The 25355-nt window shown below is 37.6% G+C and overlaps 2 protein-coding genes across 2 annotated transcripts in view; one reads left to right on the top strand and one right to left on the bottom strand.

Annotated features, from left to right (window-relative positions):
* Positions 1-2547: 2547 nt before the first annotated feature.
* On the top strand, positions 2548-22927 carry LOC131932879 (sodium-independent sulfate anion transporter). The gene is made up of 17 exons (XM_059289809.1): positions 2548-2812; positions 12982-13181; positions 13709-13811; positions 15565-15787; positions 16701-16786; positions 16894-16973; positions 17553-17701; positions 18054-18229; positions 18568-18640; positions 18979-19090; positions 19540-19736; positions 20781-20839; positions 20987-21058; positions 21409-21513; positions 21835-21968; positions 22057-22156; positions 22395-22927. Exons 1-14 carry the CDS (start codon positions 2702-2704, stop codon positions 21457-21459), a joined length of 1692 nt encoding a protein of 563 aa, XP_059145792.1. The 5' UTR covers positions 2548-2701; the 3' UTR covers positions 21460-21513; positions 21835-21968; positions 22057-22156; positions 22395-22927.
* A 658-nt stretch (positions 22928-23585) lies between these two features.
* Positions 23586-25355, bottom strand: part of LOC131932098 (ovochymase-2-like) — a 17047-nt gene continuing 15277 nt past the window's right edge. The window contains exons 14-15 of the mRNA XM_059289007.1: positions 25049-25142; positions 23586-24353 (exon numbers count right to left, since the gene is read on the bottom strand). Of these exons, the coding sequence (XP_059144990.1) occupies positions 24274-24353; positions 25049-25142 (174 nt within the window). The 3' untranslated portion in view covers positions 23586-24273. The remainder of the gene's footprint in view (positions 24354-25048; positions 25143-25355) is intronic.

The raw sequence follows: 25355 nt of genomic DNA, 5'->3' as shown, positions 1-25355 counted from the left end.
ATGTTTACATTAACTTGACAAATGTATACTACATAATTTGACTAAATGATTTAAGTTGAATCATTGAATTTTGCATATTTAAATGCCACAGGTGTTTTTATTTGTTTGTTTCATTTAAATAAAGATATTTTATTCTGTAATGTATTTGGTATGGGTTTTTTTTTAATATCAATTAGATAGCGGTATCGTAAGCGTCTAATGAGATACAATACACAACCATAATAAGATAAGTTTAACAGAGTTCTCTTGTAAGCTTTATCCAAAAAAAAAATTAAAAAATTAAAAAAAGTAAAAACTATCAAAGAACAACATCTCTATCAAGGAACAATAATTTTATGAAAGAACAATAACTCTATGAAAGAACAATAACTCTATGAAAGAACAATAACTCTATGAAAGAACAATAACTCTATGAAAGAACAATAGCTCTATCAAAGAACAATAACTCTATCAAAGAACAATAACTCTATTAAACATCACACGTATTACCTGAGCTTGTCGTCACGCGCCTACAACATTGATAGCCTTACATCTATATCAGGTGGGGCTAAACTTGGCGACAGGCAGAAAACTCTACGGCCCACAGGTAGCAGGCTGGCAGCTACAGGTAGCAGCTACAGGTAGCAGGCTGGCAGCTACAGGTAGCAGGCTGGCAGCTACAGGTAGCAGGCTGGCAGATACAGGTAGCAGGCTGGCAGCTACAGGTAGCAGGCTGGCAGATACAGGTAGCAGGCTGGCAGCTACAGGTAGCAGGCTGGTAGCTACAGGTAGCAGCTACAGGTAGCAGGCTGGCAGCTACAGGTAGCAGCTACAGGTAGCAGGCTGGCAGCTACAGGTAGCAGGCTGGTAGCTACAGGTAGCAGGCTGGTAGCTACAGGTAGCAGGCTGGCAGCTACAGGTAGCAGCTACAGGTAGCAGGCTGGCAGCTACAGGTAGCAGGCTGGCAGCTACAGGTAGCAGGCTGGCAGATACAGGTAGCAGGCTGGCAGCTACAGGTAGCAGGTAGCAGCTACAGGTAGCAGGCTGGTAGCTACAGGTAGCAGCTACAGGTAGCAGGCTGGCAGCTACAGGTAGCAGGCTGGCAGATACAGGTAGCAGGCTGGTAGCTACAGGTAGCAGCTACAGGTAGCAGGGTGGCAGCTACAGGTGACAGGCTGGCAGCAACAGGTAGCAGCTACAGGTAGTAGGCTGGTAGCTACAGGTAGCAGGCTGGTAGCTACAGGTAGCAGGCTGGTAGCTACAGGTAGCAGGCTGGCAGCTACAGGTAGCAGTCCCTCTATTCCCAAACCTTTTCAAAGACCATGTAGGCCTACTACTTCATTTGTATACAAATTCGTTGTTTTTTATATTAATTGTCTGAAATATTTCGGTTGATTCTAAGTCAGTAAATAAGTAGCTATGTTTTAAGTGTAATTATTCTTACTTTACTAAGCAGTAATGAACAGTAAATAATGTTATTATTATACCCTAAAAGAATATGATATTTATTTAAGATAAAGAAACACTATGGTACCAGTCTATAATATCTTCAAAAATTCCGATTTTGACCATCTGTAAAATAAATATTTAGCCACATCCATTTTTGATTACCATGAAGATTTTAACATCCCTCCCCCCCCCCCCCCATTTGCAATCTTAATCCCCCCCCCCCCCCTCGTGTGAAAATGAGTAGAGGCAAAGTTCTCAGTGTATCGTAGAAACTGTGCATATTTGTGACGTCACAGAAGGTCTTTGTTTGCCTCATGTGAAGGGCAGAGGGGGGGGGGGGGGAAGGTTACCCATAACAAAACTGAATTGATCCGAAAATGTTGTTCGTGATTATTTCTTGAACATTCAGATAATGAAAGGAAGGTGTGAATTTATTTATCCGCTCAGATAATGAAACACTTTTAATGCTCGTGTGATGCCAGAATCGTTCGTTTATTGTGTAAGATCATTCCTAATGTCTCAAAACTTGCGACTAAACGTTTATCATTGATGAGAAGCCTCGCCGTGTTTTAGTTGTAAATTTTTGTCTCGCAATTCCATGTTAAAAGTATTGTAAACTTACAGCAACACGTTCTTGTTTTTTTTTTTTTTTTATTTCCCGGATGGCTATTATTTTTACTAGCACCCTTATTATGTCTAGTCTACAAGTTCGACTTTCACAAATTTCTTACCATAAGTCAGTGAAAAAATATAAGGCCATTTTTAAATTTTCTTCTACGTAATATTTTTGTTTTTTAATGACAATATACACTTTTTTGTAGATGTGTAATCAAATTATTAATCACTGTAATTATTTCTGTGTTAGCGCACGCAAATGTTAGGTTAATTATTCAGGTAATAACTTTTAATTTGATATTTCGAATTTTACTTTTACCAGGTTGAAACGGACGCGACAATAGGTAGTCATAATTTTAAATCGAGGTTTTAGAATTTTACTTTTGCCAGGTTGAAAACGACGCGACAATAGGTAGTCATAATTTTAAATCGAGGTTTCTGGGTTTGAAACGACGTCGGCAGAGGTTAATTAAAAACAGTTTCACCTTGTATATAAACAGGTAGACAGGTCTGGAGCATACCTTACCTGTGGACGGTAGCCGGGAGACTTGACTCCGTCACCGCTAACTAGCCGTGTGTCCCCCTCAGGTGTCTGAGGTTTTGTTTTCTCTTGGATCCCAGAATTCCTGGAGTTGTTGTGTTGTTGACCACTGGTCAAATGGTGTTCACAACAGACACAGGGAACCACAAGCCTGAGCTAGACAACAATGGCGACCCCGTCACACTCAAAGTTGTGCCCTTCGACACGTCCATCCATATGGGCAAAGAGGTGAGTTGTCTTGACCAGTTCTGGAATGTTCTATCTCCCCAACCACTTGACAATATTAGATATGAAATAAGACGCTTAGATTCGGTTTTAACATTACGTTTTCTTAACACGTGTTAAACGTAACATTTTTAGCTTAGATTTATTGTTCAAAAACTTTTCGTTTGATGTCTTCAATTTTCTGTAGTTTTTTAACAAATTAAATTGGTTCCCGCACTAAATGAAAGGTTTGTGGTTCAACATGTAGACAGGTAAAATACGTTGTTGACACTTGCGCATGTTACTGCGGAGATTATTTTTATCCTTCCCTAATAAAAATAATTTAGTAATTTTTAACAACGCTAAGATGTTTTCTCTTTACTACTTTTTTGTTGTTTGCAATCGTTTGAAATATTTAGGGTAGTTATAAGTCAGAAAGTAATTAGCTATATTTATATTAAATAGCAATCTATTTATATTACATAGCAAACTCACTTAACGTGTGAAAATAGTGCTTGAAAATGTGGTGTTCAAGGAAGAGAGATAGTGGTTGGCACAACGTCTAAACACATATAGTTACATAGACATAGTGAACCCTAGTTCATTATTTAGGTCTTGTAATGTAGCTACTTTTTGTACCGTGTTAACCATTTAGATCTTGTAATGTAGTTTTTACTTTTTGTATTGTGTTAACCATTTAGGTCTTGTAATGTAATTTTTACTTTTTGTATCGTGTGAACTTTGCTGTAAGCATTGTCCCCAATAAGTATCCTAGACAACTATGTGACTAAAATGTGGAGTACAAGACTACATCACAATAGATACTCAAACTTGTCTACGTTTTTGTAACAAGCATAAACTTGTGCGATATTGTGTTGTACTAGGTCTTCTTCAATTACCTCTGTATCTATTTTTTTTCAAAACCTAACCAGTTTACATGTGTAGTTCTCATATACGGAGTGAATCTATTTTGTGTAGTTGCTTTTGACTATAAGAAACGTATGTCCTAAAAACACGCACTCAAGCATCTCAAACTAGGTTTAATTTCACAACATTCATTATACGCTTTATGTTAATTGGGTGTTTTTTCTGTTTTCATTTTTGGGTTTAAGTTATAATTTTAAGCCTTAAAAAAAGAGTTGAAAGGGTCTACCTAGTCTAGAGAGGAGAGATTAATTAGAGGGGTCTTTCAATTGTGTTTTCTTGGGTTGTACATTACACCATCGATTCATTTAATTTGATCGATTACAAATTATCGGTTGAGGTGGTTAAGTTACACAATATGTGATTGATATGGGCGGTGTGGGCGGGGCTGTGGTTAAAATTAGTCTTGACTTTTCACGTCTGCTAAAATATGACAACGACCAATTAGGTTTGATTGACAGCTGGAAGTATGGGCAAGCTTTACCTAACAACGGCACGGTAACATTTGAGTTAGGGTTATAGCCAAGTTAACAATGGGCTTACAAATTATGGGTTATTGCCAAGTTAACAATGGGCTTACAAATTATGGGTTATAGCCAAGTTAGCAATTGGCTACAAATTATGGGTTATTGCCAAGTTAGCATTGGGCTTATAAATTATGGGCCAAGTTAGCATTGGGCTTATAAATTATGGGTTATAGACAAGTTAGCATTGGGCTTACAAATTATGGGTTATAGCCAAGTTAGCAATTGGCTACAAATTATGGGTTATTGCCAAGTAAACAATGGGCTTATAAATTATGGGTTACAGCCAGGTTAGCATTGGGCTTATAAATTATGGGTTATAGCCAAGTTAGCAATGGGCTACAAATTATGGGTTATTGCCAAGTAAACAATGGGCTTATAAATTATGGGTTACAGCCAGGTTAGCATTGGGCTTATAAATTATGGGTTGTAGCTAAGTTAACAATGGGCTTATAAATTATGGGTTATAACCAAGTTAGCATTGGGCTTATAAATTATGGGTTATAACCAAGTTAGCATTGGGCTTATAAATTATGGGTTATAGCCAAGTTAGCAATGGGCTACAAATTATGGGTTATTGCCAAGTAAACAATGGGCTTACAAATTATGGGTTATAACCAAGGTAGCATTGTATTTTAGATTGAGACGAGCCATTGGGGGTTGTTGAGATTGTCGAGAAACTGAGTGATTATAGATAGGGTTTACAAATTATGGGTTATTGTTATGGTTTATATATATTACATATATATAGTTCCATTTTGAGTTCCAAGTTAGCATCTAATACTATAATGGGCCACGTTCGCACATCTCTCTCTCTCTCTCTCTCTCTCTCTGTCCGCAAAAATTTTTCGCCGGACATCACGTCAGAAACGGCAGCAATATATGGAGAACTTTATACGGACTTTTGTTGAAAATAATATGTTAGATGTTTTAAATGTATAACCACAATTTTATTTAAAGAAAAAAAATATAAAATAAAGGCGTATTCGAATGTAGAGAAACAGTATTATTTATGCAACCGGAAAAGCATTAATAGATGTGTAAAAGAACGCATAAAACTGTGACGACACTATTGCTTACTAAAGACGTCATCTGCCGTGTTTAGAATAAAAAAGAAATGAACTATTTCATTCAAATTTGATTTAGATCTACGTACACTATGAAATGTATACAATACAATTTTTCCGGCCTAAACTCATAACATTTATTTATACAAAATCTTTGTTTGGAACTGGCTAATTTGGGATAAAAAAATTAATTTGAAAAAATAGGCATATTCGCGTAAGTTAAGATTTTAAAATACGTCTTTCATTCTCTGTATTTTATAAGGTGCCTAAATAGCGGAGATGTTAGTGTACTATAAACCACACAGGTGGTGCGGGTTCGAGACCCACCAAGTCAACTTGGTTAATGAATTTTTTATTTTTATTTTGCTCGGACTAAACTTAAAAAAAAAAATTCAATTAGGATTCTAGATCTAGATTGTCGGGTGTCCGATAAGGCACTTCCCGGCGCCGCAGGCGCTTCAAATTTGGCAGGATCTTGCCTTGGTGCGACAGAACACGGGGGCCGGTTGGCCGAAAAGTCTACGATGATGGGGTCAAAACTGACCTCGACTGACCGGCGCCTTATATGAGCTATAAATCGAAAAAAAATGTCCACGGAGGAACCTCTTCATAACTCCTGAGGTCGTAGACCGACCCTCGGGCGAATTAATTAAGCATTCAAATTCTCAATGTTTTCGAAAGCCTAAGCGAAGCTGGGCAGCATGCCTAGTTTGGTTATAAACGCAGTTATAAATGTTTAGGGGGTACGTGTATTACATTATATAAGATGACAGAGTCTACACACTATTAATTTTTTTAATGAGATTAAGTTTCCATTGTAAGTAAAACATGCATCAAGCCCTATTTTAAACAATCATTATAGAAAACTAATATATTATAAAAGTGAAATATTATCTCTTATCGACATGTTAGACTCAATGAGCAGGTAGTGAGAGGAGAATATTTAAAGTCTTCAATCACGTATAGGCCTACATTAATTAAAATGCTGCCATTGCTAATTAGTATTACATGATTATAATTGACGGAACCATCAAGAAAAAGTTATGAGGACCGTAAAGGACGGTCGAAATTATGTCAATTTACACCTAGAACACGTGATTAATATAATTATAATTAGGGGAACATTTGGTGTGACATGCGTCAAAGTTAAACTAATTTACACAGAATTTTTAACGCGCCAAGTACGCGCACGCTACGTCCGTAAAGTATTCACTTTCTGTCCGTAAAGTATTCACATTCTGTCCGCATATTATTCACATTCTGTCCGTAAAGTATTCACACGCTGTCCGTAAAGTATTCACATTCTGTCCGTAAAGTATTCACATTCTGTCCGTACAGTATTCACATTCTGTGCGTAAAGTATTCACATTCTGACCGTCAACTATTCACATTCTGTCCGTAAAGTATTCACATTCTGTCCGTAAAGTATTCACATTCTGTCCGTAAAGTATTCACATTCTGTCCGTATTCACACGCTGTCCGTAAAGTATTCACATTCTGTCCGTAAAGTATTCACATTCTGTCCGTAAAGTATTCACACGCTGTCCGTAAAGTATTCACATTCTGTCCGTAAAGTATTCACATTCTGTCCGTAAAGTATTCACATTCTGTGCGTAAAGTATTCACATTCTGACCGTAAAGTATTCTCATTCTGTCCGTAAAGTATTCACATTCTGTCCGTAAAGTATTCACATTCTGTGCGTAAAGTATTCACATTCTGTCCGTAAAGTATTCTCACGCTGTCCGTAAAGTATTCACAATCTGTCCGTAAAGTATTCTCACACTGTCTGTAAAATATTCACATTCTGTCCGTAAAGTATTCACATTCTGTCCGTAAAGTATTCACATTCTGTCCGTAAATTATTCACATTCTGTCCGTAAAGTATTCACATTCTGTCCGTAAATTATTCACATTCTGTCCGTAAAGTATTCTCACACTGTCCGTAAAGTATTCACGCCGTTTGTCCGTTAACTGTCCATACTCATTGTTACGTCCGTAAACTTTATTTTATGCGCACTTTCTAGGGGAATTTTATCAAAGGACTGTTATGGATTTTTATTTACATTAAAGGTCAAATTACAATGGTGACAATAGTGCAGATGAAGTAGAGTTCATCTATTTCTGTTACCTCGGCATATTGAGCACTAGTAAGATTATTTCTAGATACAACTACTTTTACTTTTCCTTAACGTATGTCAGGTACTCATTATAGCTGAGTGAACTCACAGACATTCTACAGACTTTGGGATCTGAACTTAGGGTCTTTGGTTAGAAGTCATGCTCTCTTCCATCAGACCACACCGTTCCATCAACACTAATTATGTCGAGCAATAATATATTAAAAAGTGTTTTTCAGTAAATATTAAATTTATCTTTTAAAATACGATTTATAAAAGCAGGTGTGTGCTGAAATATTATTTAGCGTTTAGCAATGCGAGTGTGAACAAATACACGAAGAGTGTGAAGGTTAACGCAACAATAGCCTTATCACGTGACTCTAAAATCACAAGGCTCTGTACAGCTTTTCATAACTAAGCATTCGATAAGTTATTAGGATTGGCTTTCAAAGGCCTTTAGAAGACTTTTTTTTTAAAAAGCACTTGACAAAGTAAAAACAGCTTGAATCAAATGTACTAAAAAACTGCAGGATAACAAACACAATACAAAGGAACAGGGGCCCTAACTATTGTTGTCAAACTGACAGTGATAATTAATTAGTTTATTGTCTGACTGTCAGTTGTCTCCTTTTTAAAAAAAAAAATCTGCCTAACGTGCGTATTTCGTCGAGTGTGTGTAGTTGTACAGATCACGTGACGATGTACACGTGTAACGCCACGTGACAATGTACCATATCAACTGACCCCCAATACTAACAACATACACGATATTATTTTTCACCTACACGATACAGGGACCTATATTAATTAAATTAGCAAATAAAGAACAATGCAATGCACAGCTCATAACTCACAGATGACAAAAATTAAATCTGTTTCATTTTGTGTCAATTATTTATTTAATGTCAAACTAAACTGTTAAACTCTATTCTCTAATGTGTAAATTCTACACAAAATGTAAGGTTGAGTAGTGGTAAACTAAAATGTTAAACTCTATTCTCTAATGTGTAAATTCTACACAAAATGTAAGGTTGAGTAGTGGTAAACTAAAATGTTAAACTCTATTCTCTAATGTGTAAATTCTACACAAAATGTAAGGTTGAGTAGTGGTAAACTAAAATGTTAAACTCTATTCTCTAATGTGTAAATTCTACACAAGATGTAAGGTTGAGTAGTGGTAAACTAAACTGTTAAACTCTATTCTCTAATGTGTAAATTCTAAACAAAATGTAAGGTTGAGTAGTGGTAAACTAAACTGTTAAACTCTATTCTCTAATGTGTAAATTCTAAACAAAATGTAAGGTTGAGTAGTGGTAAACTAAAATGTTTTTGTAAAAATGTTTCCGCCTAGATGACGTCAAGAAATAAATCCCTTCAAGGGGTTATAACTTGTTTTTTTGGAACAAACCTGTAACGGAACTTAATTAATCACGTGGTGTAAACTAACGCGACCCAACCGAACTTTGGCAAGGTTTTCATCAACAACAACAAAAAAAATTAATAGTTTTAAGATTATAAAATAAACAAAGTACATGCAAATGTATCATTTATGTATTTTGTTATTAGTTATTAAATACTGTTTTTTTTTACAAGTGTAACGCTTTTTATATTTGATAAGCCTCCATCTTGGCGATAGAAAACAAAATTCAAAAATCATTTATTAAGAATACTTTTATTTTCCATATAAAAAATTACAACATATTTTACAGTAATAAAATTGACATACAAGTGATATGTTAATAATAGTTTACATGATGGCAAATAAGTGATGGGGTTGTTTGATATGTACAAAAACCATAAAAAAAAAATCCAAAGGGGGAACAATTATAAGGGTTAAATACAATTTACAAAGAATCTGAAGCTGGATTGAATCCATAGCTGTGTATAATTAAATAATAACAACATATGAATTTATGTACAACGTAAATTCAGTGATAACCAAAAGATATCAAATTACCACTTCTTAAAATATTCAAATTTGAAAAAAAGACATTATAATTTTTGTCCTTAGACATAAATCTCGATTTTTTTATTTACTTTCTCGTATACGATGTATAGAGAAAGTACTGTAATCGTGGAAAAAAATGAGATTTGACATTTTACACCTCCCTGAGTCGGAAAAAACATAGATTTGCAATCTTGTCCGTATGTCTGTGTGTGTGTGTGTGTGTATGTGTGTGTAAATACAATAACTTGGGTACCGTTACAGCTAGGTTGATGAAACTTCATATATAAGTATTATATCAAATTTGTAGATCTGTATCAACTTTTCAGCGATTTCCGATAACCAAAAGTGGAACTTTTTCTACTTTCAATTTTTCAAAAGCCTATAACTTGAGTATCTTCAGAAAGATAAATGAAATTTCACATGTAAGTAAAAGATCTAATTCTCTGACATCTGACAAATTTTGAATAATTTCCGTTAACCGGAAGTAGTAATTTACGCTATTTCCGATTTCTCAAAAACGCATGTGAATTTTTTAAGTACTAACAATATTCCCCACTATTATACACAGTTTGGCGTTCACTTGGCGCGCAATTCTTTTTTCTACGAGATTCTTTTCTATTTTAAAAAGTGTAAGTATTTAAAATGGATTTAAAATATTGTCCATATCCCGAGTTGCCATCCCACGTAGTGTTATATAAGAATTTTTGATAAAGCTTAGGGGAGATCACTCCCGGTTTATTTATGTACTGAAGAACGCTGTAACACTGCAAAAATAATAGCATCTTGACAAAACAAATCTACAACCACAGCGTAACGTAACACCAACTGAGCTTTAAGGCACTTCCTCTATAATTTGTGAGAAATTAGGATCTGAAGTGCTATAATTAGAGTATGGACACTTGTCCATTTTGTCATGAACACATATATATGTGTGCGTGTGTGCGCGTGTGTCTGTGTGTACGTGTGTTTATTCATGTGTGTCAGTATGTATGTGTTACTAAAATGGGAATATGTACATATAGAGCGAATTAGTGAAATATTGTCACGTAAATATTAGCTGTAGCATTTGTAGCCTGGCTACACGGTACAAACAGCCTATGTGCTACAGGTGTAGCCTATGACACTGACGTCTCTTGAGAGCGTCTATTTTGAAGCGTAAGAGCGTAAATAAATTTCTTATGCCAGGCCACTCAAAAGCGACCTACGCGTCAGAACGTTCGGCGAGATGAGAGCGGCGGTACTGATTGATGAATGCAAATTTAATACTGGACCGCGCTCATTAAAAACGTCATAGGTGCGCAGTGGTTCTAGTGCGCAGTAAACAGACCCGCCTTATGGGTCCATGTTTTTTAAGTCAAGAGACACTACTGTAGAACGTGTTGAGAATTTGTTATGAAGAGATATAAAGAAATGGTTCATCGCTTGTTGTATATTTGGCCGTCAACACATTTTTTTTTAATCTATGGCGTTTTAAGAAATTGGCTATCACCCAAAGCGCACACAATTTGTAAAATTATTTAACTTACGTATATTTACATTGTGAGTCACCGTTGTTTTTCTATAGATATTTTTGTCAAATAAGTTAAGCTAAGTTGAGATAGCGATTAACTTTGCTGTTTATGTTACTTTTTAAGAAAATAAATATGAATTATGTAGTTGTTTGTCATTAGAGTTTTTTTTTTTTTAGTTTTTTAAATTCATTGCAAGAAAACAATTTCGTGGTGCTTACAACAATTTAAAAATCTTAACTTAGGTCACGATGTTTCTCTCTGTTTGTCTTGTCCCCCCCCCCCCCGCCCGTCTTATATAATGTGTCACTTCTATAAGAGATTGGCCGCGACACACAAGGTATGCTAGGTGATAAAGTTAGACTTTGATCTGCGAAAACCGCTTCAATAACTGTCACCTAGTTAAAAAATGCAATAAGAGTTTAGGCGCCGGACCTAACTATGTAAACACGAGACAACATGAGACAACACGAGACAACACGAGACAACACGAGACAACACGAGACACCACGAGACACCACGAGACTATACGAGACAACATGAGACAACACGAGACAACACGAGACAACATGAGACAACACGAAACAACACGAGACACCACGACACACCACGAGACACCACGAGACAACACGAGACAGCATGAGACAACACGAGACAACATGAAACAACATGAGACAACACGAGACAACACGAGACAACACGAGACACCACCAGACAACACGAGACAACACGAGACAACACGAGACAACGCCAGACACCACGAGACAACAAGAGACAACACGAGACAACACGAGACAACACGAGACAACACGAGACAACACGAGACAACACGAGACAACACGAGACAACGCCAGACACCACGAGACAACACGAGACAACACGAGACAACACGAGACAACAAGAGACAACACGAGACAACACGAGACAACACGAGAAACCACGAGACAACACGAGACACCACGAGACAACACGAGACAACAAGAGACAACACGAGACAACACGAGACAACACGAGACAACACGAGATAACACCAGACAACACGAGACACCACCAGATACCACCAGACAATACGAGACACCACCAGACACCACCAGACACCACCAGACACCACCAGACACCACCAGACACCACCAGACACCACCACACACCACCAGACACCACCAGACACCACCAGACACCACCAGACACCACCACACACCACCAGACACCACCAGACACCACCAGACACCACCAGATACCACCAGACACCACCAGACACCACCAGACACCACCAGACACCACCAGACACCACCAGACACCACCAGACACCACCAGACACCACCAGACACCACCAGACACCACCAGATACCACCAGATACCACCAGACAACACGAGACAACACCGGACAACACCAGACAACAAGAGAAAAACCCAGAAACAATGAGAAAACGCCCATTAAACTAACCCTCAGGCTGATCTGCTTATGTGAACATTTCCTTGTGGCGAGAAACGAAAACAGAAGAGAAAGTTTAAATATAACCTACTTAAACTTTGATCCCTTCTCCAACTACTCGAAGGATTTTCTAAACACCTCCTAATGCTGTCTATAAACCTAAACAGGTTGTCTATTAACTTCTAAGGGTTGTCTATAAACATTCAAAAGTTGTCTATACACTTATACATGTCGTCTATAAATCTACACGGGCTGTCTATAAACCTATACTTATCGTCTATAAACCTACACATGTTGCCTATGAACCTACTATGTTCCCTTAACACGTGACTCCACAGGTTGGCTTTAACCCTACACAGGTTGTCTATGAACCTACACAGGTTCTCCATAAACCTACACAGGTTGTCCATAAACCTACACAGGTTGTCTATAAACCTACACAGGTTGTCCATAAATCTACACAGGTTGTCTATAAACCTACACAGCTTGTCTATAAACCTACACAGGTTGTCCATAAACCTACACAGGTTGTCTATAAACCTACACAGCTTGTCTATAAACCTACACAGGTTGTCCATAAACCTACACAGGTTGTCTATAAACCTACACAGCATGTCTATGAACCTACACATGTTGCCTATGAACCTACTATGATCCCTTATGACCCCACAGGTTGTCGCCAACGGGATCAACGGGTCAGCCAAGTGCGCCCCACCCCAGGAAAAATTTGAAATAGACTACGAGTTTGGCGAACCTCTCAGTAGACCCCCAGTGCCAATCAAAGAGCAGGCTGTTGATTGCCTCAAGAGCTGCTTCTCATTTGAAACCGTCAAAAGTCGGCTGCCCATCATAAAATGGTTACCCAAATACAAGTAAGATTCTCAATTATTATCAAGAGAAGGCTGTGGATCATAAAACGGTTACCCAATGGCAAGGAAGCTTTTAAATTTGTGTTGTGTTTAGATAGTCACTGGTTTTTACAAGCTTTATTATCAAATAAAATAAGTATGCAATCTTGTCAATTTCTTTTAAGGACCAATATACGTTTAGGGGGTCATCCATTTATACCTTAGAGTAGCGAGAAGTATCCGTAAGGTTCAGTAAAAGTAACATGACAATATTTTTGACTGCTTTCAACCTCTGACTATCTTTAGGAAAAATAGTGTGTAAAATTGAGAGGTACACAGCGTCCATGGGCAATCACTTTTTCAATCAAAACCAAGTACTTAACATGTAGGGCCTAACTATACTAAGTCGTTTAGCATGGGGGGGGGGGGTGTCTAAAGTGGACGCATGTGATCGGAAGGGGGGAAATGGATGACCCCTTATTAAAAGAAGGTGATATCCCTATACGTGTCATTATTACCTGACACTTTGTCACTGCTTGTGTCGTCCTCAGCTTATTTAGCTTACAATGTGACGTCATCGCTGGCATGACCGTTGGCCTCACCGTTATCCCACAGAGTCTGGCCTACGCTGGAATAGCAGGATTACCTCCACATGTAAGTGGCCTAGGTTAAAGTTTTATCAACACTACGGGGGATGGCAGCCCGGGGTATAGACATGATTTTTAATCCATTTTTAAATACTTAAACTTTTTAAATTAGAATAGAATCTCGTAGAAAAAAGAATTGCGCACCAAATAAACAGCAAACAATGTGTGTATAATAGTGCGGAATATTAATACTTTATAAATTCATATTCGTTTTTTGAGGAAGGGAAATAGTACTACTTCCGGTAACCGGAAAGTACTCAAAATGGGACAGAAAACTGAGAATTACATATTTTACTTAAATGTGAAATGTCTTCTCTATCTGAAGCAGTACTAAAGTTATTGGTTTTTGAAAAATCGAAAGTAGAATAAGTTCCGCTTCTGGTTACCGGAAATCGCTGAAAATTAGATAAAGAGCTACAAACTCGATGTAATACTTAAATGTGAAAAGTCATCAACCTAACTGTAACGGTACTCAAGTTATTGTTAACACATCCATACACACAAACACACTTACACACATACACACACACAAACATACAGACAGAATTGCAAAGCCCAGTTTTTCCGTATTGATTATGCGTAAACAGCCGAAATTTTGATCAATCTGGATTTATAATTTTTGCCCGATTAAAATAAGTCCCCTATACTTCGTATATGATGAAGTACTGAGATGTAAAACTATGAAAACAGCCACAATTTCATGTGATTTTTGTGCACGATTACAATCCTAGAAAGAAAAAACTAAGGTTTTTGTTAAATTCGTGTACATTTCACTTAAGCTTTAAGCGTGTGACACAATAGTTATATAACACCACCAGACACCACCAGACACCACCACACACCACCAGACACCACCAGACACCACCAGACACCACCAGACACCACCAGACACCACCAGATACCACCATCGTTACCAACATACATTTTGCTGAGGTCATGCTAAACTACTCTAATAAATTGTATAAGGACAGATTAATTATATAATGACAGATTAATCGTATAGTGACCGATTAATGGTAGGCTATAATGTCAGATATACTGGTAATAAAATGCTGATTAGATAAGATCTATACTAGACGCTATTTTATCGGACGGAGGATCTGGACAAGAAGTACTCACACTGCCCAAACAACAGTAGCAAGCAAAAGCACCTTTGACGGGACTGACTTATCCTGGTCGCAAGTTACGTCCGTCTTCCTAATAGGTGCGAGGCATGGTCACTCAATACAGACCTCCAGAGGCGGATACTAGCTCTGGAAATGTTTGCGCAGACTTCTATATATTTCCAACACGATTAATAAAGCGAGTAAGGAGATCCGCGAAATAGTTGTCAAAGTTTTTTTGAAGATTTGCGAAAGAATTGTGAGGCAAATAGCTGACATAACGGTCTTTTTGGAGACATTCCTGTGCCAGATAGGGGGAGGACGAAGAAGAAGAAGGCTGGATGACATCAGGCTATACACCGGATTATCGTTTGCAAACTCAATGAGGGCAGAAGGGGACCGGAAAAATGCCCCGGCCAAGCCCTTCTATAGGACTATGGGATCAGATAGAATAGGACAGGAAATACATAATAGTATACACTTGTACTGTATAAATATCTATTATATTTAGATCTAAAATGAAACATTAAAAACGTAATCATGGTGATCTCAAATTAATTTTTATATTTTGTCCAATTGTTTGTTTACTACTGAATTTTACCACCTAACCCCATGCGCTTGTTTCGTTACGACTTTTCTTACTTCTCCTGTCGTCAGTACGGCCTGTACTCCGCCTTCATCTGTACATTCGTCTACTGCATCTTGGGATCATCCAAAGACATCACCCTCGGGCCCAGCGCCATCGCCTCCCTCATCACCGCATCGTTTGCCACCTCCATCTCCCCCACCCTGCCTAACGGTGAGAAGGACGCCACCATGCCCATATTTTTAGCCCTCACGACGGGGGTCATCTTTTGTCTCATGGGCTTTTTCAAACTTGGTAAGTTTTTGTTTTCAAACTTGGTAAGTTATTTTTTTTTCAAACTTGGTAAGTTGTTTTTTCAAACTTGGTAAGTTATTTTTTTTTCAAACTTGGTAAGTTGTTTTTTCAAACTTGGTCAGTTTTTTTTCAAACTTGGTAAGTTTTTTTTTTTTTTTTTTTAAACTTGGTCAGTTTTTTTTTTCAAACTTGGTAAGTTTGTTTTTTTAAACTTGGTAAGTTTTCGTTTTTTTTAACTTGGTAAGTTGTATTTTTTTCCAACTTGGTAAGTTTTCGTTTTTTTTAACTTGGTAAGTTGTATTTTTTTTTCCAATTCTGTAAGCTTTTCTTTTAAACTTGGTAATTTGTTTTTTCTAACATGGTAAGTTGCAATTTGTTTTTTTTTCAACTTTGGTAATTTGTTTTTTTTAACATGGTAAGTAGCAATTTGTTTTTTAAAACTTAGTAAGTTGCAATTTATTTATTTTCTCTTGGTATGATACAATTTGTTTTTTAAACTTGGTAAGTTATAATTGTTTTGTAAATTTGTTAAGTAGTAATCTAGTATTAAACCTTAGAAAGTGTGAGAATGTCTTTTAAGCTTTATAGATTGTCACTAAATATGTCATTTTAAATTATTACCTAATTTATAAAAAAAAAAAGGTTTAAAGTATTTTTACTTCGATTTAAAAAGATTACTATGACATTATTTTTTTTTACTCCAGCTTTCGTTAAATTTGGTTGAAAACAGGAAGTATAAATAATCTAAGCTTCATTAACGGGAATAGTTACTTTTGTTTGGCTGTACATTAGTAAGGCTGTTTGTTTGGAACTTTAGCTAAGTATCTCTGGTGTGTTCCGTTCTTACCCTCGTCAACTACATTGTGTAGTTCTATATCTCTGGTAAAAAGATTGTGTGTAATTTCCACTGCAGGTATCATTGTCAGCTACATTTCCTACCCGGTGATCAACGCCTTCTCATCAGCTGCTGCTATTACTATTGCCGTCAGCCAAATTAAGGTGAAAAATGTTATAGTTGAGAAAACCTGTATAACTGTACTTAAATGAAAGTCTTTTTATAATAACAACGAATTTTTTACCACTGTTTTTCTGTCTCTAAAACTCAGACATTGCTAGGTTTGAAAGGTATCCCTAACGACTTCATAGAGAGCTTAATTGACATCTGCAGGAAACTACACACTACCAAGTAAGTTGGAATGTTTTTAAACTGAAGAAGGGGGGGGGGGGGTATCTGACACCTCTAAAGTCACCACTATAACAGACTGGACTGTTTTAAACTGAGGGGGGGTACCTGGTACTTAATACTAGCTACCACACCACTAAGCGAATTACAGACTTTTAGATATTGAGAATCTGATTATTGTAGTAATCTCGGCTGGTCATGGCTAAGAGAGGACGGCAGTGTTGCTTTTCGAGATATACCACGGAAGTGTGGGAACACTTAAATATTCTGATGGTGTGGATACTGATTAAAGTATGTATTTTCATTTTGCCGTCGACGTGGTGGGGGGGGGGAGAAAATATCTGGGACGGCGTGCTCTAGCATTAGAATACCGAGCTTACTAGCCTCAAAGTCACGATTTCAAAATCCAGACTGTTGGTCGCTCTCTGATTTAACTAATTTAAACATGAATTTTACGCTGCAAAAGATGAAATAATTAATGATATAAATTAACTGTAGTTTAAATATTAACGGTATGAAAAAAAATGAATAGCTTGATTGTAAAGTTCCCTCGTGTGATTGAATGTTCTCATGTGCTTCTAGTGTCTGGGACCTGACCATGGGGATGACCTGTATCGTTGTGGTCATCTTGCTGAAGAAGCTGAGAGAGATCAAGTGGAAAGACGACCCCGACACGCCCCCATCCACTGGGGCCTTGATCTTGAGGAAATGTATCTTTATCTGCGGAGCTAGTACGTGTCATTGGCTTCATTAATTAACAAAACAAATTAGCAAATTCAACACCAAATATTTCATTAGGAAACGAATCCTTTTCATATTTCTAAATATTTTTGAATATTTTTTTGTATTTTAAATGCATAGTACTATTTTGAAATTAGAAATTCGTTTTGAGATATGTAGATAAGTAATAATATTTTTAAATGTTAGTTTTTTTAAAATTTAGCTGCCATTTCCGTTTATAACAAAATAATTCAGTTATAAAATGTTAAGATTTAATTTAGATAGTTGAAACTTAATTCTAAACGTCATCTCCTATTGATGACAATTAGTATGTTCGAGTTCTTGTTTTTTCGTTTCTCTCAGGCTCGACGGCCATTGTTGTCATTCTGGCATCAGCCGTGCTGGCCATCCTAGAGTCCCAGGGGGTGTACTCCCTGACCCCCACGGGCAAAATCAGGCCGGGAATGCCCACAGTCAGGGTCCCAGATTTTGTCGTACACACGGGGAATGTCACCATAACAACACCGGAAATGTTTGCTGTAAGGACCTTCCCTGTCGCCTGTCTGTTTGTGTGTGTATATATATATATATATATATATATATATATATATATATATATATATATATATATATATATATATATATATATATATATATATATATATATATATATATATATGTGTGTGTGTGTGTGTGTGTCTGTGTGTGTGTGCGTTTGTGTGTGGGTGGGTGTATGTGAGCGTGTGTCTGCCTATCTAGGTATCTATGTTTGAATACATACATCTTTATGTTGACTTTCTGTATCAGTACGCCTTTAAGTCAGATTTTTCTTCTCTTTTGTATATTTAACTAGTTTATTTTTATTTTCTATTTTTAGAAACTTGGAGCTGGTATAATTATCATACCCATCATATGTCTAATTGAAGCGATGGCTGTCGGGAAGTATTTTGGTGAGCTACGTAACATGTTAAATTAAAAATGTGTAGTGTCCCTCCAACATATACACAGATTATATTGCATAATGACTTAGATCCGGCACTGTACATTTACACAGATTATATTGCATAATGACTTAGATCCATCACTGTACATATACACAGATTATATTGCATAATGACTTAGATCCATCACTGTACATATACACAGATTATATTGCATAATGACTTAGATCTGCTTCTGTGCATATACTACAGTCAGATTGCAGTTTAAAACATGACCCATAATTGTGTGACACCTCTGTGAGCCACCCCATCATGTGAACTAACGTGGAGCCGCCTCTGTTTTTCAGCCCGAGTCAACCAGTACAAGCTGGACCCCACCCAAGAGCTCTACTCCTATGGGGTGGGGAACATCATCACGGCCTTCTTCCAGGGGTACACAGTCACAGGGACGTTCTCCAGGTCAGTTACAAATATTGCAGGTCAGTAGGTCAAGTTTAGCAGGTCACAGGGTCAAATTTCATAGGACCAGTTTCAAGTTTTTCAAGTCATTTGGTCAAGTTCCTCAAGCCACTTGGTCAAGTTTATCAGGTCCCAGTATATCATATCTTAAGGAAAATAAATCTGAATAGTAACTACAGCTGACGTAAAAGGGTAGATAATAATATAATGAAATTAAACATGGCATTAACAGAACTAAACTGGACAGAAAATAAATTAGCCAGCCCCAAAAATGAGGTAAAAAAAATAATAATTCGGACAAGCTCTGATGGGAAACTGACTAAAAACTAGGCTGCGCTGACCGTTGTAAAAATAATAATTTTTAATTTTTTTTTTTTAATTAACCATTTTTATATAAAGATGAAAGAAAACTTGCTGTACTATCTAAAACTGTATTCCTTTGTATCCAGGACAGCCATCAACGCCCAGTGTGGTGTCAAGACCCCCCTTGGTGGTGTCCTCACTGGAATCATCGTCATCATCTCCCTGTTTTTCCTGACCCCCCTCTTCTACTACATCCCCAAATGTGCTCTGGCCGCCGTCATCATAGCCGCTGTCTTGGCCATGGTGGACTTTAACACTATCAAGATGATCTACAAGGCCAACAGTGAGTGACTTCAATATGGGTTGAAACACGGGTCAGAACGTGGGTCAGAATGGGGGAACAAAGCATTGGCAAAACATAGACACATAGACCATGGGTCACAAAATCGGGTCACCCCATGAGTTACGCGTTGGGTCAGAACATGGGTCACAACATGGTTGCCTATAGAACCAAACATAGTTCACAACGTGGATCACAGTAGTAGGTCTCCCCCCCCCCCCCTCCCCCCCTTAACAGGAGTTACAATATGGATCATAACAAGGGTCAAATGAACACACATGGGTCACAATGTGGGTCACAATAACAGTACAATAATGTCCAAGGCGACTCACAAACTGGACCAAATTTGCTTTGTAAAAAGGTCAAGATATGGGTAATTACCTGTCATAACATGTGATAACATGGGTCATAGCATGGGTCATAACATGGGTCATAACATGGGTCATAGCATGGGTCATAACATGCGTCACAACATGGGTCATAGCATGGGTCATAACATGCGTCACAACATGGGTTTTAACATGGGTCATAACATGGGTCATAACATGGGTCATAACATGGGTCATAACATGGGTCATAACATGGGTCATAACATGGATTCTAACTTGGTTCATAACACGGGTTTTAACATGGGTCATAACATGGGTCATAACATGGGTCATAACATGGGTCATAACATGGGTCATAACATGGGTCATAACATGGGTCATAACATGGGTCATAACATGGGTCATAACATGGGTCATAACATGGATTCTAACTTGGTTCATAACACGGATTTTAACATGGGTCATAACATGTCATAACATGGGTCATAACATGGGTCATAACATGGTTAATAACATGGGTCATAACATGGGTCATACATTTTTTTCGACAAAAACCGTTGCGGTGTAGAACATATTTTACTATTGCTCTGCAATGGGTAATATTGTTCATCAAATACAATCATCTTCATTTCTTTCTCATCCTATGTTACTTTATATCGAACAATTTCATAAACTGTTATTAGAAAACGTTTTCTTTTTTTTTTTTACTACAATACAGAAATGGATCTAATACCTTATGCACTGACATTCATCTGCACCTTGGTGATTGGAATACAGGTACAACATCAAGTGGTTTTTTTTTTCTTATACTGAAATAGATGTAGTTTCTAAAATACATACACCGGAACATAAATTGAGTTTGACCTTTATTTTTGTTTTATTTTTATTTATTTTTGTGAAATTTAAAATACATTTTTCTTACAGTGGGGAATATTTGTTGGAATCGGAATGTCCATTTTTATGTTGCTGTACCCGATTGCACGACCGAAGATGCTGGTGAGTACAATATGGCAACTCCGTACACTGTGGGTTTTCAGCTTGTTTAAATTGTTAGCCAGATAAATGATTTTGCTCTCAGGCTAAGCTAGCACAAAGTGTATTTAAAAAATGATGGGTTTAAAATACGTTTACAGCTTTCGTTGAAAAAAAAATTATTTATGTTTTGATTATTATATATATATATATGCTTTTATATACCTTTGTTTTTAAATAATGAGTAGTAATGTGATGATGTTATGAGACAAAAGAGTTGTTTTTCATAAGACTGTGACTTATATTGTTTGACAGGTGATGTGGATGTTCTAGAATATTGTTTTATTTTAGGTAAAATTTGTTTCCACCCTCAGTTCTCGAGTCAACAAGGATTTTTTATCGTTACCCCCCCACCCACGGGCTGAATTTTCCTGGCGCTGAGTTCCTGGAGATGAAGGCACTGGACAAGGCGTTAGAAGGTGGGTAGTGGGCTGGGGTGGGGAGGTTAGGTGGGCTGGGGGCGGGGAGGTTACGTGGGCTGTGTTGGGGGATTAACCGGGATGGGAGGTTAGGGGTGTGGAAGTTGGGTAGGCTGGGTGTATTCATTAGGCATGTAGGCTGTGTTAGGTCCGTTGAAGTTTGTTCTACGTGGTGTTTGTGATATTTAAAATAGACTGTGGGAGGTTGAATTTTTATTAAAATAAGCTTTAATTGCACCTATGGTTCTTGTTTACTCAGCGTTTTGTTTTTAGATTTATTTAAAGGCGTTAATTAGTTTTCCGAATGTTGCTTTGTCTTAGTGGAGAAGCCACACAACATTATCCTGAACATGGAGCACATATCTAACGTGGACTTTTCGGCGGTTCAAGCTCTGAGGTCGCTGATGGTGGAATGTGAATTCCACGGGATGAAGTTGATTCTTGCACAAGCACAGGTGAGTTCTTAATTCTTGCAACTTATTTTTTTGTTAAATGTCCTGGGCCTACAACGTAAACTTAAACAAATGATTTATTTGATTACAGAAACGAGTCCGACGACAGTTGAAATTAGCTAAAATTAAAGACCTTATCCTCGTCAAAACAATACAAGACGCCATCGATAAGTTTTCTAAGCCTTCCACAGGTAGGTTATCTTGTAGTGGTTGGAAATACTAAGGTTCATTTGTAGAAATTGTATTCGAATTTAATGCAAATGTTTTCTTTAAAATTTCGAAAGGCATGTTTAACTTCTGCAAACTAGTTATGTTGTATTTGTAAAGAACTTGTGTTACGGATATTATTAAATACATCTGAATTTAAAACAAATCTAAAAACACAAACTTAAACAGCAGACGATATGATATATGTGTGTTATCTTTCAGATGGTCTGGAGTTTGACATAGATCCCCCACCCCCACCCCCAGATAACGGAGACGACGGATTTTTCATGAGCCGGCTCTAGGGACTGCAAAGATTTCACAAACCACCAAACACAAACCACCAAACACAAATCACCAAACACAACCCACCAAACACAAGCCACCAAACACAAACCACCAAACACAAACCACCAAACACAAACCACCAACCACAACCCACCAAACACAAACCACCAAACACAAACCACCAAACACAACCAACCTCCATCAACCGTTACTTGGGCTAGGTCCTACTTCCCGCTAGGACCAGGACATAATAAGATTATTTTTATCCTGATTGAATATTGATCGCTAGTTAATCTGGGATCTTCAGGCTAGTGAGGCTATTGTGGCTATTGTGTTATAGAATCGAACCAGGAGATTTATTTTTTATTTTCTAACCAATCGAGATTCACTAACCAAACGAGATTCAGAAAGCGTCTTTAAAAAAAAAACATAAAATATCTCTTAGTTATGATATTTTGTTTAGAAATGATGACGTACGCGTGTACTGCATTATTTAGTATACTCGTTATAATAATTCAAAAACCTCCAGATATTTCTGTAAAAGGCCTCACTAAGAACTCGGCAACTAGTAATTTTCTGATAGTCATCCCCAGGTATAATTGGTTTGGTTTGTTCAAGTATATGAAAAAAGTCGATGAAAAAATCAATGAAAAAGTCGATGAAAAATTCAATGAAATCCATTGTTGTGTGCATGTATTTAACATCTATAAATAGACATTATTATCATCTGTTCACAAAATCATCGATTCAAATATTGTGTAAATGTCATATACCAGAAAAAAAATTAAAATTTTGGCTCATTTATAAATATCTAGCTACTTTGTTATACCTGGTGTAATATTTTTGTATGATTTGAGATCACTTTGATATATCTAAATTTACTTTCTATTACCACAATATTGAAATATTTTTTATCAACAACTTAATGAAGGAGAAAAACTTCTTGTTTTAAATTTTATAAATTCAATTAATGATTCCAGCATGTCTTTCATTAATTAAGTTTATTAACATCAATTCTGCAGTTTACTTTGTAGAGTTGAAGAATTACTTTTAAAACTATTACTTTCTATGCTAAAACTACTACTTTCTATGCTTCTTACAGAAAACACAGGTCTAATTTTAAATTTACAACAGAGCAGTGTAAAATATACGATGCCATCGTAAAAACGCATAACTTCCTTTTAATACTTTGTTTTGAACAAAATATTTGCAAGAAACATAAAAAAAAACACGCTATAAAATATAACAAAATAAAGTTTACAGAAAATAATTTAACATTTATTTTGGCTTAATTAAATACAGACTTTAGTTAGATTTGCATATATAAAACTTTTTAAAAAGAATTTTGTAAAGATATTTTGATTAAAATTCACAAAATATTTCAATCGACTTGTATTTGTTTGTTTTTTTAACTGTATTTTTATTACTAGTTTAGTTGGGACTCGATCCCACTACAAACTTTGACAGCATGGGGACTTAATTAAAGGAACGATAATAAGGGGCAGACGACTTGAACGTCGTGTGATGATTGCCCAATCAACGGCTGTAGCAGAGGAATCGTTAATCCGTTAGTGGTCTGTCTAATGTGGGTCACGTTAAGATTTCTGGGAGGTTCGCGTTTTCAACAGGCACCACGACTTTACATTTTACTATTTACATTTATAATTTAGCGTCGTTTTTGTGAAAAACATAAATGACATTCAGAGAAATATGTTTGTTCTATGGACAGAAAACTTGATATCGTGTAGGTTGAGTGTTGAGTGTCAGTAACAAAGTGGAAAAAATTCATAACTACAGATTGTAGGACCCCACATTTTCAGTGGTGGAGAGCGATGTTCTGTTGGATCCACTGAATGTAATCGTACACAACCGTGTACACGCCAGGTCTTTGGGGAGCTGAAGCAGACGATAAGTTAAAAATATGGTTACACAGACTTTAGGTTAAAGTAGACAAAAATCTAGAATTGTGTTCAGGGGATAATGACAAACGTGTGTGTTAGATCCATGCTAAACGTTAAAGACCCTAGAGTTTTAATGTCTTAAATACAACCTGGGCCACACCTGGTTCATACCTGCAACTCACCTGCAACTCACCTGCACATTACAGACCCCAAGAGGTGGTGCCCTGAATACCATTTGGGCCACCCCTGCAACTTACCTGCACACTACAGACCCCACGAGGTGATGCCCTGAATACCATCTGGGTCACACCTGAGCCACACCTGGGCTACACAACAGACCCCACGAGGTGATGCCCTGGGTCACACCTGAGCCACACCTGAGCCACACCTGAGCCACACCTGGGCCACACCTGGGCCGCACCTGCAACTCACCTGCACACAACAGACCCCACGAGGTGATGCCCTGGGTCACACCTGAGCCACACCTGAGCCACACCTGAGCCACACCTGGGCCACACCTGGGCCACACCTGCAACTCACCTGCATACAACAGACCCCACGAGATGATGCCCTGAATACCACCTGGGCCACACCTGGGTCACACCTGCAACTCACCTGCACACAACAGACCCCACGAGGTGATGCCCTGGATACCACCTGAGCCACACCTGGGTCACACCTGCAACTCACCTGCACACAACAGTCCCCACGAGGTGATGCCCTGGATCTCCCAGTGTTTGTCGTCGTGTGTCGTCTCACAGACCAGAGGACCGCCTGAGTCTCCCTGACATCAAGAAGGTCAACATTAGGGCAGAGAAGTGGCATCAGGGCAGAGAAGTGGCATTAGGGCAGAGACATGGCATCAGGGCAGAGACATGGCATTAGGGCAGAGACATGGCATTAGGGCAGAGACATGGCATCAGGGCAGAGACATGGCATCAGGGCAGAGACAAGAAGCACAACATTAGGGCAGAGAAATGGCATCAGGGCAGAGACA

This window comes from Physella acuta, unplaced genomic scaffold (genome assembly GCF_028476545.2).
Source record: "Physella acuta isolate Inbredline_101_S28 unplaced genomic scaffold, ASM2847654v3 ptg000011l, whole genome shotgun sequence".
Lineage (NCBI taxonomy): Eukaryota > Metazoa > Mollusca > Gastropoda > Physidae > Physella > Physella acuta.
Note: the sequence above shows the minus strand (reverse complement) of the source record. Positions and strands in the feature narration are given on the sequence as shown.

Coding starts and splice junctions, on each gene's coding strand:
- LOC131932879 (XM_059289809.1), top strand. CDS start 2,702: ATGGTGTTCACAACAGACACAGGGAACCACAAGCCTGAGCTAGACAAC. Junction 18,641..18,978: donor GGCTGTCGGGAAGTATTTTG/GTGAGCTACGTA, acceptor TCTGTTTTTCAG/CCCGAGTCAACCAGTACAAG. Junction 21,059..21,408: donor TTGCACGACCGAAGATGCTG/GTGAGTACAATA, acceptor TTCCACCCTCAG/TTCTCGAGTCAACAAGGATT.